This window comes from Sorex fumeus, unplaced genomic scaffold, assembly GCF_029834395.1.
Source record: "Sorex fumeus unplaced genomic scaffold, SorFum_2.1 ptg000051l, whole genome shotgun sequence".
Classification (NCBI taxonomy): Eukaryota; Metazoa; Chordata; class Mammalia; order Eulipotyphla; family Soricidae; genus Sorex; species Sorex fumeus.
The window spans coordinates 42,276,100-42,291,527 of record NW_026606108.1 but is presented as its reverse complement, the minus strand read 5'-3'; the positions used below and the strand labels follow the sequence as shown (position 1 = coordinate 42,291,527).

The 15,428-nt window shown below is 45.6% G+C and overlaps 1 protein-coding gene across 2 annotated transcripts in view; it reads right to left on the bottom strand.

The window, feature by feature from the left end:
- The window catches only part of ARHGAP26 (Rho GTPase activating protein 26), a 511,759-nt gene that overhangs the window by 376,010 nt on the left and 120,321 nt on the right, over positions 1 to 15,428 (bottom strand). For both annotated transcript variants that reach the window (XM_056124844.1, XM_056124845.1), the window contains exons 2-3: positions 2,955 to 3,050; positions 1,075 to 1,136 (exon numbers count right to left, since the gene is read on the bottom strand). In XM_056124844.1, coding sequence (XP_055980819.1) covers positions 1,075 to 1,136; positions 2,955 to 3,050 — 158 coding nt within the window. The remainder of the gene's footprint in view (positions 1 to 1,074; positions 1,137 to 2,954; positions 3,051 to 15,428) is intronic.

Sequence of the window (15,428 nt, the reverse complement as noted above, 5' to 3'; positions counted from 1 at the left end):
GCAACTGAAATGTGCACAGTATGGGGGACGGATTGGGGGGGTTTGTGAGACTGAATCTTTAATCTATGAAATCTGACATTATCTCCAGGAAAACAGAATTGAGTTAAACTGTAAGATATCCAGGTGGTGTCACAAAGAATTTCTTGGAAAAATGTCCACACATTTGCTGCCAAGCCGTGAAGCATCTCTTGCAGGTCATAAAGGACACCAAAGATATGAAAAGCAAAGTAGGGACGATTTGTTTTTATCTACAGAGAAGAAGGAATCCATCTATGCCAGTAAACTTAATCCCATACTACCACACTCTCTGGTGTCAGTATGAGAAGGAAGATCCCTGAGGACTCTTCCCTAGTTCTCAAAGGTGTTGCTGCCCAGAGACGAGACTTTAGGAGAACAATGGGAACACAGCCAGCAGGCTGATCTGATTTTGTTTCTAACATCTGGGGGTAAGGAGGAGGAAATAGAAGAACGTACTGTGGCTACTGAGTCACATTAGAATAAAGCCTAATACAAATATATCTCTCCTAATGTAGAACAGCATTTGACTCTTGAATGTGCCCCGTGTACTATTCTCAGAACTTCATATTGGCTCCCATCACTAAGTACACACTTAGTGGGTACCTAATACATAGCAGGTACTTACCAAGAACTTCAAAATTCAAAGTGAAGGAATAACTCCTGACCTTTAAGAATGCTTGGACTCTCTATGGCAAGAACAGGGTAAGCAGAGGGAATACCTTCATTCCCACTCTGCTGATAGAGAATTTAAGACCCTCATACCCGAAGAGAAACAGTTCCAAAGAATCGCCCTGAAGTCATTTACCTTATATGTATACATTTATAATGTATCTTTAGGAACACCACAATGTGGCTCTGAAGCTACACACATATGTTCTTTAACATTTACAATAGGCATCAAGCCCAGCAAAACATGAGAAATTGAGATTTGCTCAAGAGCTCGAGGTACCTGAGTACAAGAGCCTGGACTTGAACCCACTCTTTTAACAATAAATGCCTTACTTCCTTTGATATAACCACAGTACGTGGGACCAAGGGCAGTCTGGTCATACTCACCATCCGTATCCGCTCATCTTCAAGGTTCCTGAGGACAGTGGCAAACTCCTGCAAAGACCGTGCTGAAACAGAAAAAGGAGTCAAGAAGAGGCAGCAGCATAACAGATCTTGGGAACTTCCCTGATGCAGTTACCATTAAGGACTGCAAGCCCTTGGCACATGCCGACATCAACTGCTTTCCAAGGTGCCCCTTAGCTTTTAATCATCAATCATTAAAGATGATACAAAAAAGCAGGTAAAGCCATCTTACAATCTAGGCCGAGAAGGATTTCCTTCAAGGAAAAGACTGCCTATTCCTGAGAATATCCAAGACTGATGAGAGGCCTAAAAGGCTGCCAGGTCCCTGGGTGGAAGGGGATAGACTTCCGCTTATGAGATGAAGGATTTCCTGCCTGAGATTCAATCTTCTCAATCTTTGTGGTTGGGACTGCATCACAAACTAGCCTTCTCTTCAGCACCAGAATGAGTCAAACAGTGCAACTGGTATCAAATGTCACAGCTTCTCCTTCAGTTCACACACTCCCAGCTCATAAGTGATGCAGTTTACAGCATGGCAGTCAGACATTGATAATCTCCTTTGCCAGAGTTACTCACGAAGGCACCAAGTGTGATCATCGGATGGCTATCCGGGCCATATGTGCAGTGGGGGAAGTCATTTCTGCTTGTTCTGAGTTATCTCCTAGCCACATTTCTCATCACAGATCATGCTCTGCAGAGAAGCATTGAGGACACAATTCTCTGTGATTTTCACAATTCTTGCTTTTGGGTTCAGTTGGGGGGGGGGGGGAGGGCACACCCCGCTGTGCTCAAATCTTACGCCTAGCTCTTAGCTCAGGAATCACTCCTGCCAGGCTTGGGGGACCCTATGAGGTGCCAGGGATCAAAGCCCTGCCAGCCACATATTAGACAAGCATCCTACCCAATATACTATTGCTCCAGCCCCAATTCTTGCTCATTTAATGGAGCCGATCAAGATGGCCTGGGTAAGAACAAGGATTTAGTCAATGACGAGTGATAACTAAAGTTGACCAAAAAAAGACTGTCATCTTGATGCCCCAGATCCTCTGTGTGCAGCATGGCCTATGTGGCTTCTTCACTGATCCTGGGAGGTGATGGGGAATAGTGAAGTGACTCAGATGGACAGTGAGTGGGAATTCCACCTTCAGGGAGAGAGGGGCCCACAGTAAACTGGACACCAACCTCCTCTCAGTGGGAGGTGGTAGCAGTTCTACAGGGCCAGACACTTCCTCAGGGAGCTGTCAGAGTCTCCGGTTTTTAAAGAAGCTGCAAAAACTGGAACTTCAGATAAATTCTATTTATATGGTAATTCAATTTTTTAAATCAGGGCCAAGGAAAATGGGGCTGCATTCTGATCTCAGTCACCAAGCTATCATTTGGCAGTCTCTGATCTAATTCTTTCCTCACTGACTTGCATTCTAGTTTTACTCGAGCTTCTTGTTCTGAGGCAGAAGTAAGAATGACACAAAAACAGCTGGAAGAAGAACACTGATGGCACATGGAAGGAGGAAGCCCACAGCAAATCTTCAAGCATTCAGCAGGCCACAGGGCGTCTGATCTTCACAGAACTCTGCCCTTCCACTGCTACTCTAGAATTCCATATTCATGACACTGAGTCATTTCCTATCATAGGAGAACAGGCTCAGGACATCAGGAAAGAGAAGCTCTGTTTAACAGTGAACTCTTGCAGGCTGGGGCAGGGGCTGGAGGGCACTGGTGGTGGGAAATGGACACTGGTGAACAGACGGGTGTTGGAACACTGTACAACTGAAACCCAATCATGAACAAATTTGTAACTGTGTTTCTCACAGTGACTCGATTAAAAAAAAATGAACTTTTACTTACATGCAATTTTGACTTACCTATACACATTTCATCATCTGTCTCAGCATCTCCTATGCACTGAAATTTAAATTCATTTAAGGAATCTGCAAATTTCCTCTTTGCCGAAGACAAATCTAGTGCGAAAAAGAGCAGAAAAGAAGAAAAAATTACTAAAATAAACTGTCTTTTCTACTTGTTATGCTTTTCAGCTCTATCGGCATAGCAGAGATTTATTCCCGCATACATTTCAAAGCAGAAAAGAAGAAAGATCTGCAAATTTTACAAAGTATAAATCTGTTAATAACCTGAAAAATGGATTTGGCTTAGACATTGATATTTTTATCATATTTGCTATAACAATCCCAGACCAATTAATTCCTCAAATCAGTCAAACAGTGTTAGCCCTGTCGTCCCCTCTTGATACAGGTGGGAATTTGTTCTGAGGCCATCGTAGAGGCATTATGAGGCAGTGACATCAGCACATACAGCCTTGGGGAGTGCCACAGAGTCTCCCTCTGGCACGAGGTACCGCCACATTCACCACAACAGTATACTTTCCACTAGTACGAGTCACATGACAGACTGATGTTAGGCAGAGAGTTGCAGCGAGGAACCTGGAACTGTCCAGCCACCCTGGCATGGAGCACCCGAACGAACTACTGCTTCATCCCACTCGTGATCTGGAATACTCAGTGCACTCTCAACTCTCCTTAGAAGCACAACAGTTGGTGAAGGTGACAAATTTCTACTTAAGCCATTTCCCAAGGTCCGCACCTGGCACTGCAGTCACGGGAACAAAGCCCTGACAATGGCTGGGTTGAGGTAAAAGCACACTCCACACATGGTACCTATAAAGAAAGCTCGCATAGGCCCCTGTCAAATTTTAAAAATAAGCTTTCATTTAAGACAGTAATAAAAGCCAATGATCCTTCCTGAACCCTCAGCTTCGGTTAAGGATATAAAACCATCAAGGTACCTTTAAGTAGCCTGACAGACACGGCTGCTCGGTACAAATATGCTTAACTTAATTCCACAAAGCAGTCTTCCTGCAGATTAAGCTAATCATTCAAATTACCCTCATGCATGTTTCCCTCATTGAAGGGGAAATGGCATTATGTTCAAATTCCCAGGGGAGGGAAATATGAGGCATAACTGGCAACAAGGTCTGGCTTTAATAAGATACTCCGGGAGAAGGGGTAGGGGAAGGTTCCTGGTCAGAGATCAACCCACACAATCCAGGGAATAAAAGCATTCAGGACTTTTTCAACACTTTTTCAGGTCCCAGATTTGTCCCTTGAAGTTCAGGCCATGTTTGGCATTTTTGCCCCATCTTTAGTTTGTTGACTCTCCACAAATTTGTCACAGCATCCTGCTCAGTGCGTACTGAATAATCTAAAAGAGAGAGAGAGAGAGAGAGAGAGAGAGAGACAGAGAGAGAGAGAGAGACAGAGAGAGAGTGTGTGTGTGTGTGTGTAGGTACAGACATCTATGTGGAAAATCCAATACCCAGGGCTTAATTCATCAATCCGAATACTCATTCCAACCAGTGGCTTCCAGGGAAGGTGTCAAGATGAGGCCATCCTGCTATCCTCAAGTCTGGGGCTCAGGCTACTGTTACATAGGGCTCCTGTTCCGGGACTGCCCCTCCAAACCCTCAGATGACATGAGTCCAAGCTAACTGTGGCTGGTGGCAGGCCCTCTGCCCATACCCCAAAGGAAGGCAGCACTTGGAATGAATACAGGAGCATGTGGTCAATGGTACTGAGTCTCTCTCTGGTTTGGTCCCTTTAACGCATATTGTTTGACAAATAAGCAGGCAGAGAAACTGGGCCTCTCGTCTCAGTGACCAACCCGGGCTGAGGATATCCCTGAGAACAAAAACCACTCCCTGGCAAGCCAACAAAGACACAGATGCATCTGAAAATCAGAACTCCTAGGACAGGAAGACCATAGGAGGTAAGAGGCAGGCGGGGGGCAGAAAAGAAGAAAACAGTCTTTCAGAGCAGAAGACAAAGCTCTCCATAAGCCCCCAAGTGTGGCGTGCAGGGAATGTGGCCTTGGCTGCACCATCTTATCTTAGAATGTTGCCCCAAGAGAATTCACAGAGAAATGCCTGAGTACAGAGTTAATAACAAGGTGGCCTCTCTGTCCTCTGATAGTCCTCCTGTGCGGCCCCCAGCAGGGCAAAGAAGTACTCAAACCAATCTTCCCAAAAGAGTAGAAAAGAACTGAAATGCAAGGCAGACCTAGGAAAGCTCCCAGCACAAACCTGAAAAGCTAAGCTGCCAGGAGAGGCTGCCAAGGAGCATCAAGGGATGCCTGGCACACAGCAAGCCTATGTGGGTGCCTCTGACCAGGGAGGAGACTGATTCTCTGTCTGCTGCACATTGTGTACCAGGCCACAGTGAGAGCCGCAAAAGCCCCTCTCAAGCAGGTAAAGAGGTCAGTTTCTTGGTAGAAAGCAGGCTGATGAATATGGTGTGGAGTCAATAACGGGCAGCAGGTCAGTGGGGACAGCTGGGGTGTGCAAGAATCCCAGCTACTGGAATCTGAAAAAGAGTGCGCCATGGATCGAATGACTCCTGCTCAGAGAATAAGCTTTCAAAAGAGATCATGAATATCTGTGCTGCTGCTTAAGCGACACCATTCTTTGTCTTGGGAAGGGCATCTCAGGCCTGTGTCAGAGAACCTCCCCTCCATACACACACCCCAATCCACTTGCACTGTGGATCCTGATTATAAGCCGACCAGACCATTTCCCAGTCACACCCCAATCTCAGCTGGCTTCTGTCTCAAGTTTTCGCTCCACCACTTAACTAACCCTACCTGGTCCATCAGGTTGTCAGGAGATGCAATGGGACACACTGTAAGTACTTTGCATACTAGGAATTTCCACTCCAGACAAGGTAGGGGTATTTCTTCCCTAATACATAAATCCTCCAGTGATAGGACTTGGGGAAGGGAAGCAAGACTCCCTGTCTTGGGCGTTTACGTAAGTTAAAGACTCCATAAAAGAACTCTAGAAAGAAACCTAGATCACATTAGCAAATCTGAATCACACTGGGCCCCCTAGGGTTACCTAATCCAGTTAAAATAAGGGCTGGGGAGAGAGTTTAAGTTGTCAGAGCCCTGAGTTAGATCCCTGAGTGACTCCCAACCACCATCAGGTGTGGCCTGGTATTCCCTGAAAAACTAAGCCCCCAGGCCCACTCCGCAGACTAGGCTCTGGCTGCCACCCCCTGAGCTCCACTAGCAGGTGACCAATCAATCAGTAAGTGAATACTGCTTTTTGTTACATGGAAAACTGGAGAAGACATTTTTTTAAAAAGAGAGAGAGGTTCCAAAAGTCTTAGCCTCTGGTCTATTTAAAAGCCAAAGTTTTCTTGTGTCGATGTGCAGAGGTTTCTTTTAGGAGTGTTTACTACGAGGCACACTGGCACCTAAGCCTCATAGGGGAGAGGAGGGAAGGGAAGTGGAGGGGAGGGGAGGGGAGGAGAGAGGAGAGGAGGGGAGGGGAGGGGAGGGGAGGGGAGGAGGGAGGTAAAAGGGGGGCTCTGTTACGGGTGCACAAGGCTTCATGGCACCCTGTCACATAACCCACTGTTCCCTGTCAGGCCGTGCAGAACAGCTAGGAGCCAAGCAGAGTCAAAAATATTTACTTTGCTGAAACATCTGTTGCTAGAAAGACAGAACGCTGGCCAGAGGAAAGCGAAGCCCTAACTGGCAGCCTCTGGGGAGGCACAGGAATCTGCTCCACAAGAGGAAGCAGGCTGCAGTACTGGGACAGAAGGCACGTGAGCGTGGGGTATGCAAACATTAGGGCTGAGTCCTGAGAAACTGTCCCCATGCTGTCAACTCTCTAGGGGGTCAGAGCAGTGCATTCCCTTCCCAAAGATGCCCCGCTCAGTCGGAGCAGATGGTTTGAGAATTTAAGTCAAGTATTATCCTCTTTATTTTTTAACCATCATCATAATTTTCATCACAATTTTTAAACTAGAATCATTATTTTAAGCAAGTCTGACCAATAACACCACAAACCAAGCCATCTCCCTTTTCTCCTTGGGTAAAACATAACAAAGATGTCCACACAAACACACACACATAAGGACAACCAAATACTGAGGGGCTCAAGATAACCTGGGCTGGAAAGAAAGCTGGACTGTTTTCAGTGGGCTGAGTGCACACATGCTTGGTATGCAGGAAGCTAGATTCAGTTCTCATCACCACACAGTACCAGAGCACTCCCGGGGGCAACCCACAAGAGCACAGGCTGAGAATAGTTCCCCAAACACCACCGGTGTGGTCCCAAGACCCTCTCCCAAAAAGGTAGATATCTGTAACTTCCATTTCTTTTCAGAGCATCTATTGCTCTTCTCTGAACTCCACTGTGTTTACCAAATCTGTGTTTATAGAAAAGTGCCTGTAACATAGGCATGCTAGGGGTGGGCTAGGGTGGCAGAGGAGAAACTGGGGACACATGTGATGGGAAACATACATTGATGAAGGGATGGGTGTTGGAATGCTATATGAATGAAACCCAATGAACAATTTTTGAACAATTTTTCAAATGTGTAGTAGTGATTCGATTTGTTTTAAAAAGTTAAAAAATAATTAAAAAAAAAACCTTAAATTTTTGGTTACTAGGTTCCATCTCCTTGAATTTAAGAGTTGATTATACCAGACCCACTGACATGGTAACTTATAGCAGGATTGACCTCAGGGTGCATAAAGTGCAGGAAAACCAGCCAAGGTCTGCAGGCCTGGCTAATCTCTCCCTTTTCTGAAGGTCAATCACATTCACTCTCTGGCACGGGGAGTGATTCCTGTGCCCTAGCACGTGAGTGCCCAGAATAGGGTTGGAAGTCTGTTGCCTTGGTCTAATGGGTACAGTCACACAGTGGTCATGGAAGTGGAGAGCCAGAGACTCAAGGAAAGACAATGCATGAGAAGCAAACCTGAGAGATAACACTTCCACTAACATGGCCAGGTGACACTCAACCCCTTTTCCAATGCTAATCTGTGCCCAGAGTCAACATGTGCACTTCAGCCAGAGGCGGCTCTGTCCATCCAGCCCCCAACCCCAGATCAATCACAACCCCTGCCTTCATCTTTCATAGCAGTCTTCCCTCAGGTGCCCTGTCTATTCCCAAGTCTGTCCCCAGGGCCTCCAAAGCATGTTGGTTCTGCACACTCCTATCATTCCTCCCTGCACCAACTACCCCCTGGCCTCCCCACACCCACTTTTGTCACCCCAGTCCATTCTCCACACAGTGATGTCAGCTCCATTAACTTCCACCTTGAGATGAACTTCTGGTGGTCTGAGGAAAATGACCAGAGACCCTCCGGAGGTACTGCAGGCTGTGACCCACTTCCTTCTTGGGTTTCCCAACACCCTGGCCGGTCCCAGCTCCTGGACTGTAATCTCCTCCTGCCAGTCATGAACTGAGAAGGTCCCTCCTCAGGATGCCTCCCTCAACTTTTCAAACCAAGCCAAAACCTCCCCAAGTTTCACTCCCTGAGTACTGGCTGTTTCTTCTTCAACACAATCTTGTACTGCTCAGATAAGAGCTCCATGAACAGCTTCCGGGCTGCTAAGCTCCCTGAGGGTAAAGATCATCTCGCTTCAAGCTCACAAATATTTCCTCAGAACTCAGCACACCACCTGGCAGAAAGCAAGGGTCAAGGAAAGAACAGTGGGAGAGTTCGGCGCTCTACTAGATCATGACATTCATCAAAGGTGAACTATGTTTGACAAACAAAGTAAAGATTAGGCCTGTTAGGAAAACCTCACCAACCTCTGTAAGTTTGGCTGGCTCTTGACATGTTTAGGAAAGTGCCAACTATAAAACATGAAACCACCTCCCATACTGATGTCCACTGAGAAAATTCCCACAGATCTGAAGAGAAAGCCACTAGCAAGCACAAAAGACTCAACCTCCCTCCACACCAAACACAAGCTACTGACACAATAGAGGCATTAATTGCCCACAGGCGTAGGTGTGGCTTCGGCCCAAACATTTCCCCCCACCCCCACCCCCACCCCCCCCACCCCCAGCCTGGAACTAAGACCTGAAGTTTCTGGGCTGCATGGTCTGACCCACGGCCACTAGGTGGCAGTGGACTGTACCAGAGAAGATATGCTAAGACTTCAGAAATCAGAGGACCAGCCTCAAATGCAATAATGAGACCAGATTCTGTCTGGCTACTGGCAACACGCACCAGGAAAGGAACTGTCCAATAGCACTCTATCAACAACTGAGGGGGGTCCCAGATCTCTGAGATAGAAGAATTATTCTAATGCATGCACAGAGTCGGTGTCTATAGTGTCCCTCCAAATATAAGGGGAAGGATGAAGGTGCTGCCAATGTGTCTCTCAAGGCCTTTCAACTCCCGCTGAAGCAAACTCAGAAAATCTCTCATCTCACCAGAGAATGATATACATGTGCTGTGCATTCTGAGTCTTCCTGAGATCTTTTCCCAACTATGCATTTCCTAAATGAAGCCAGAGTCAGCCCTGACTAGGGAGAATCTGTATTTCCAATCGGAGCACTATGACTAATAAAATTCCCAGAGGTGATTATAAAATGAAATCAAATATAATGAAGGACGTGTGTCAAATGAAGAGAAGGAGAACTGGTCTACAGTAGGAAGCTTGGTGCTGCGTGGGGGGATAAGTTAAGGAGGCAAGCTGAGGGGAAACTGAGGACATAGGTGGAGGGTAGTAGATATGGTAAAGGAGCTGGTGTTATAATAGCTGTAATCACAAATACCTTTGTAATAATTCAGAAGGGAGCGATCTATATATATGTATATATATATGAACTTTTAAGTTAAACATGCTAAGGCAATGATTATTAAAAAGTGCAAGCAGGCAAATGGCTCAAATGATCAAGCATGTACTCCACAGTTGGTATTCCTTGGTCCAACATTTGGCAGCACATAGTCCCCCAAGTACTAATGGAAACGACCTCCTAAAAAAATGTGCAAGCAAGTTACTATTCCAGCTAAGGCTACTGAAGATGTAGCAGCGGGGGAGATGGCAATGACTAGAGAACAGTAAAGAACTGAGCCTTAAAAGTTTTATTCAGATATCTGGAAATGAGAGAAGGTACAGAACAGAGGAGAACAGCACGGGAAGTATCTAAAAGTAGGAACAGGAAAGAAGATTCAAAAGCAGAGAACCAACCCACAAACAGCAGGAAATTCAGCTTAACGGATGGGCCCAACACTGAGCTTTGAGACACCTACTCTTTCTCTCTGTCATAGTTCAGAGCAAGATTATGCAACCATAGTAGTAAAATTTCTTCTACAAGGGCTTAATGACTCCAGGCTGAGATCAAACAATCTTCACACACTTTCTTCTAAGGAAACGTTTTTTGATCATTTTTAGAGAACTGTTCATTATAAGCAATCACTGTATCACTGTATCACTGTCATCCCATTGTTCGTCGATTTACTCGAATGGGTGCCAGTAAGGTCTCTATTTCTCCCAGCCTGAGATTTTAGCAGACTCTCCTTACTTGTCTTTCCCAAGGATTCCAGGCTTTTTCAGGGTCAAGGGAATGGGACCTGTTATCGTTACTTGTAGAATAACACTGTTTTTGTCCTTCCTGCATAGCCTCAGGTAGTTTAGGTTTATTGGGTTGCTCCCATCCCAGTGCTCCCGAGTCACTCCCATTCTTTTGTTTATTTGTAACTACTTCTCTACTTCTCTATGCTCTCTTCCCCAAACAGTTAATCAGTTTATTCCGCTAATCAGTTTCTGTTCATTTGTAAGGTCAGATCTTTCTAGGACACTGAACTTATATTGTAAGTTAATATTGCCTTTCTCCTCTCCTTATGTCTTTTGAATAGTTTACTTTAAAGCAATGTCCTTTTGTATTGACACAAGAAGACAATTAATATTATGCTTTTGTAACTTGGGATTTTCATGTTGCTAGAGCGAACAGACACCATTGGGCTACACTAGGCACGCGACATGGACAAATGGAGACATTACTGGCGCCCGCTCGAGCAAATCGCCAATTAACGGGAAGTCGAGTGATCAAGTGATCAAGAACTTCGGATTTAACTGGCTTCGAGTAATATTCATTCCCGAGCATCTGCTTTCTCAACTTAAGCCTCAGTTGCCCTCACTTCCTAGCGCCCCCAAAAGCAGGGTCCCAATGAGGGACTGGATGGAATGAGGGAAAGCGGTAAGCTATGTGCTACCCTGGCATCGAGATGGGCCTGGCTAAAGCGCCACAATTCTTAACTATAAGAGCTTGATCATGACAAATACTGTCATGATCCAAAAGTAACAATGAGACTAGGACCCTGCTAGGGATAGGAAAGAAGACTAATCTGGTCTGAGCACTGTAGTCTGAGATAGAGATGATCCCTGGAGAGAAATTCTATAAGCTTAATGCATATCTTACTGTGTCCATACAAAATGATTAATATTATGAATGCTTATGTTTGTTGGACAAGGAGAGGAGAAACACACCCATAGGATTCCACCCTTGGGTGGGAGGTCCTGCTGAAAGAGAATCTGTCCTAGAAGCAGCATCCCCTGAGGGGAAGAACTTTAACCCTATTGATTGTGACCACACTTATGTGTAAGCCCAGCCCCTCAAGGTTGTGGGGATTTAACTAGACTGTAAGAGGGGGCTGGAGAAGAGAAGATCAGGATCAAGATCCAGAGTCAAAGCCAGAAGGAGAAAGGGGTTCCAGATCAGGCCAAAGAGAGAGAGAGAGAAGCGAACAGGGATGGGAATGGAATAAACAGCATCTGATCAATCAACCGGCTTGGACTTCGTTTCCTCTGCCATCTGCCCCAGGGCCCGGTTCCCCCAGAACCTGGGCAGCCAGGGGAAGAGCCGTCAGGGTCAACCCCTGGCCGCCCTCAGAGTTTTTTACAGTTACCATTTTTGGCATATCAAATATGCCACAGAGAGCTTGCCAGGCTCTGCTCATGTGGGCAGGATACTCTTGGTACCTTGCCGGGATCTCCGAGAGGCATATATAAATATATTTCTCTCTAAGATTTTGCTGCCTACTGTCTGAACCCTATAAAATATGGTGTAGCAATTATGGAAAACAGGTACAAAGTGTCTTATGATGTGTCACATGGCCACAAAGTGACTGCACAATCCAGAAAGCGGCCTGGAGCATGAAATGGTCGGCTGCTGTGGGGGGTCCCTTGGGGTGGGGAGGGCTCTTACCTGCCCCACTTAGGGGTGCCTTGATAACAGCTTGGTGCAGAGTCCGGTGGCATGGTTTTGGGAGCCTCATTTTATGCTCCCTTCTAGGAGAAGCAGCCAATGAGTTCTGGAGGGTGGCCCATGAGGAGATTATCTGATGCTGGCAGCAAGTGGCTTATGGGTGTGACCCCTGGGTCACCGGAGACTGGGGGAAGCAGTTAGAGGATCTCTGTTCCCAGGTCCTGTTGAGGCCAGAGTCTAAGGTCACAAGGTTCCGCGTTACCTGGGTTCTGTGGAACTTCATTCATGCATGAGGCTCGGTCAGAGCATCCAGAAAGCGGTCTGGAGTGTGGCCGCGGTAGGATAGTGGAGGTAGGCTGTCGGGGCTGGTCCCTTGGGGTGGGGAGGGCTCTCACCCTGGGGCACCTTGAGTGAAAACAGCCTGGCGTGGAGGCAACACAAAAATTATTTAATGGCCAGCTATTGGGGAAGGCTTAGATGGTGGTTGAGAAAATTCAAAATACTGCTGATGGGAAGGTGTAATGGTGGTGAAATTGGTGTTGTAATTAATTATTATGAACAACTTTATAAAAATGAAATTAAAAATTGGAAAAAAATAATATGCAACCAGAGTCAATGATTTTTTTGCCTAATAAGATGGCCAGAGGCATTTCTGAAGATAGACATTGATACAGAAACCACGAGTCGGCCAAGAGACAGACTATGGGAATTCAAAGGAAAATTTGAATTTTCCATCAGGTTATTATTATAAATGGTCACAATCACCATTTAATGTATAAATTAATGTACATATTAATGTACATATTATAGACAAATAATGTACATAAGTTAATATTTACTTCCAAGTTCTATATTAAAGAGTGGGTACTAGATACTTTACAAAGAGCAAGCTTAGTGTTTCACAAAGTGGATGTTGTCACACAGCTCATACTTAAATACTTGATCATCAATAACCTTTATGTTAAATGATGTACGTCAACATCAGATCTAAGAAGAAAACTCAAGCTCTAAAAGAATCCAGTCCCAAATATGAATGCTCAGCCCTGACATGTGGCAATGTGCATTTGGAGAACTGAGGTATCATATCATAGAAAGATTCACATCATGTCCCAAGACCTTCTAAGACAAATGGTAGGTAAGCACAGGGAAAACTCCCTCAAGGAAAACAACAGTTGCTTGGTTAAAAGATATCCATGGAGGAGAAGAGTAGGGAGGCGGGAGTGGGAACACAAGTACACACATTACCTCACTCTGGCTAAGCCCAACAGCTGCCATGCCCAGCTCCACAACTCCCAGAGAACGTCTGTGCCTTCAGATTGACTAGTAGAAGCACAGCAAATCTGATGGGAAAGTTGCAGAGAAGCTCACAAAATTTTATGGGCAAAAACAACATGGAAGGCTGAACCAGCTCAGTAAGTCCTTAATAGCCTCAGTGACATCACTGTTAGATATTATCACTTGATCACTTGACTTCCCATTAATTGTCGATTTGCTAGAGCGGGTGCCGGTAACGTGTCCATTTCTCCTTGTCACATGCTAAGGTAGCCCAATGGCATCTGTTCATTCCAGGAACACAAAGAGCCTCAAACCGATCATTCAGGATCTTGATGAAGAAGTCTGACCATCTGGTAGGTGGGCGGCCATGCAGTCTTTTGACATCCCGTGGAATCCAGTTGGTAATGGCTCTAATCCAGTGGTCGTCTCTAAATCTCATTACGTGACCAGCCCATCTGATTTTGACGCCTTGGCAAACAAGACAGCGTCCCTGATTCTTGATGGTTGACGGAGGTAGGAACTCTGGATTCTTTCTCTCATTTGAGTGAAACGTGATACTCGAAGCATAACTCTTTCAATTCCTCTTTGGGAGACCTGAATAGAATTCTCATCCTGTCTGCCTAGGGCCCAGGTCTCTGAGGCGTATGTTAATGCAGGAAGAATAGTGGAATCAAAGAGATGTGTCTGGTGCCAGAGGTTCTTCGTCCTCTTAGCTATTTCTTCAATGCTCTTGAAGGCGTTCCAAACCGCTCTCTTCCTCCTGCACAGCTCAGGTGCCAGGTCATTTGTCATGTTGAATTCTCGACCTAGGTACACATAACTGTTGCATTTGGAGATGGTCATTCCGTTGAGAGCGAATGGACTGTCAGGAATGAGGCTGTTTCTCATAAACATTGTCTTCGTAAGATTAAGCTGTAGTCCCACCTTTCCACACTCACGGTAGAAGTCGGCCAGCATTTGTGCCACTTGGCTAATGTTTGGTGTTATTAAAACAATGTCATCAGCAAAGCAGAGGTGGTGTAGCTGCCAACCACCTATCTTCACTCCCATTCCTTCCCATTCCAGTTGTCTCATGATGTTCTCGAGGGTGGCACTGAAGAGTTTCGGTGAAATGGTATCATCCTGACGAACCCCTCTTTTGACATCAATGATTACTTCTTTGTAGAATGGTGAGATCCTGGTAGTGAATCCGTAATACAGCTCACGGAGGATCCTGATGTATTGAGTTTGAATGCCCTGATTGGCTAGGGCTTCAGTGACTGTTTCCATCTCAACAGAATCAAAGGCCTTCTTTAAATCAATGAACGTTAGACAGAGTGGCATCTTGAACTCCCGAGAAACCTCAATGAGCTTAGTCATCGTGTGGATATGATCGATGGTGCTGAATCCTTTGTGGAACCCGGCTTGCTCGCATGGTTGTCCTTCATCTAGTGTTCTGCCAATCCTATTCAGGATGAATAGAGTGAACAGCTTTTAGATGACAGATAATAGGCAGATCGGGCGATAGTTGCCAATGTCATGGATGTCTCCCTTCTTGTACAGTAGTACAGTCCTGCTGGTTTTCCATTGGGACAGAACCTTGCATTCAGACAGGTAGCGTGTAAAGAGCCGAGCCAGTGTATTGATGAGTACTGACAGCAGGTTCTTCAGGTGTTCAGGTCTGACTTTGTCTGGGCCAGGTGCTGTTCGTTTCTTTACCGACGAAATGGTGTATGCTAGATTTCGGAAGGGAGAACGTTGGGAATGACATATCCATCCTGTGGAATTTGGTATGTGGGCAGGTGTACATTGCTATCGAAGAGATTTGAGTAGAAGTCATGGATAATCTTCTCCATTGCCCTTCTGGAAGATGTGATAGATCCATCAGGACGTCGGAGGGCAGTCATCTTGGTCCTGTAGTTGGCGAAGGACAGGCGGGCGTTATGAATACTTTTCCCGGCTTCTGCCGCATCTACCAGCACTTCTCCTCTTCTCTCTTTGAGGTCTTCCTTGATAGATATAATAATTATCACAAATTTTTATTGATCTAGTTTT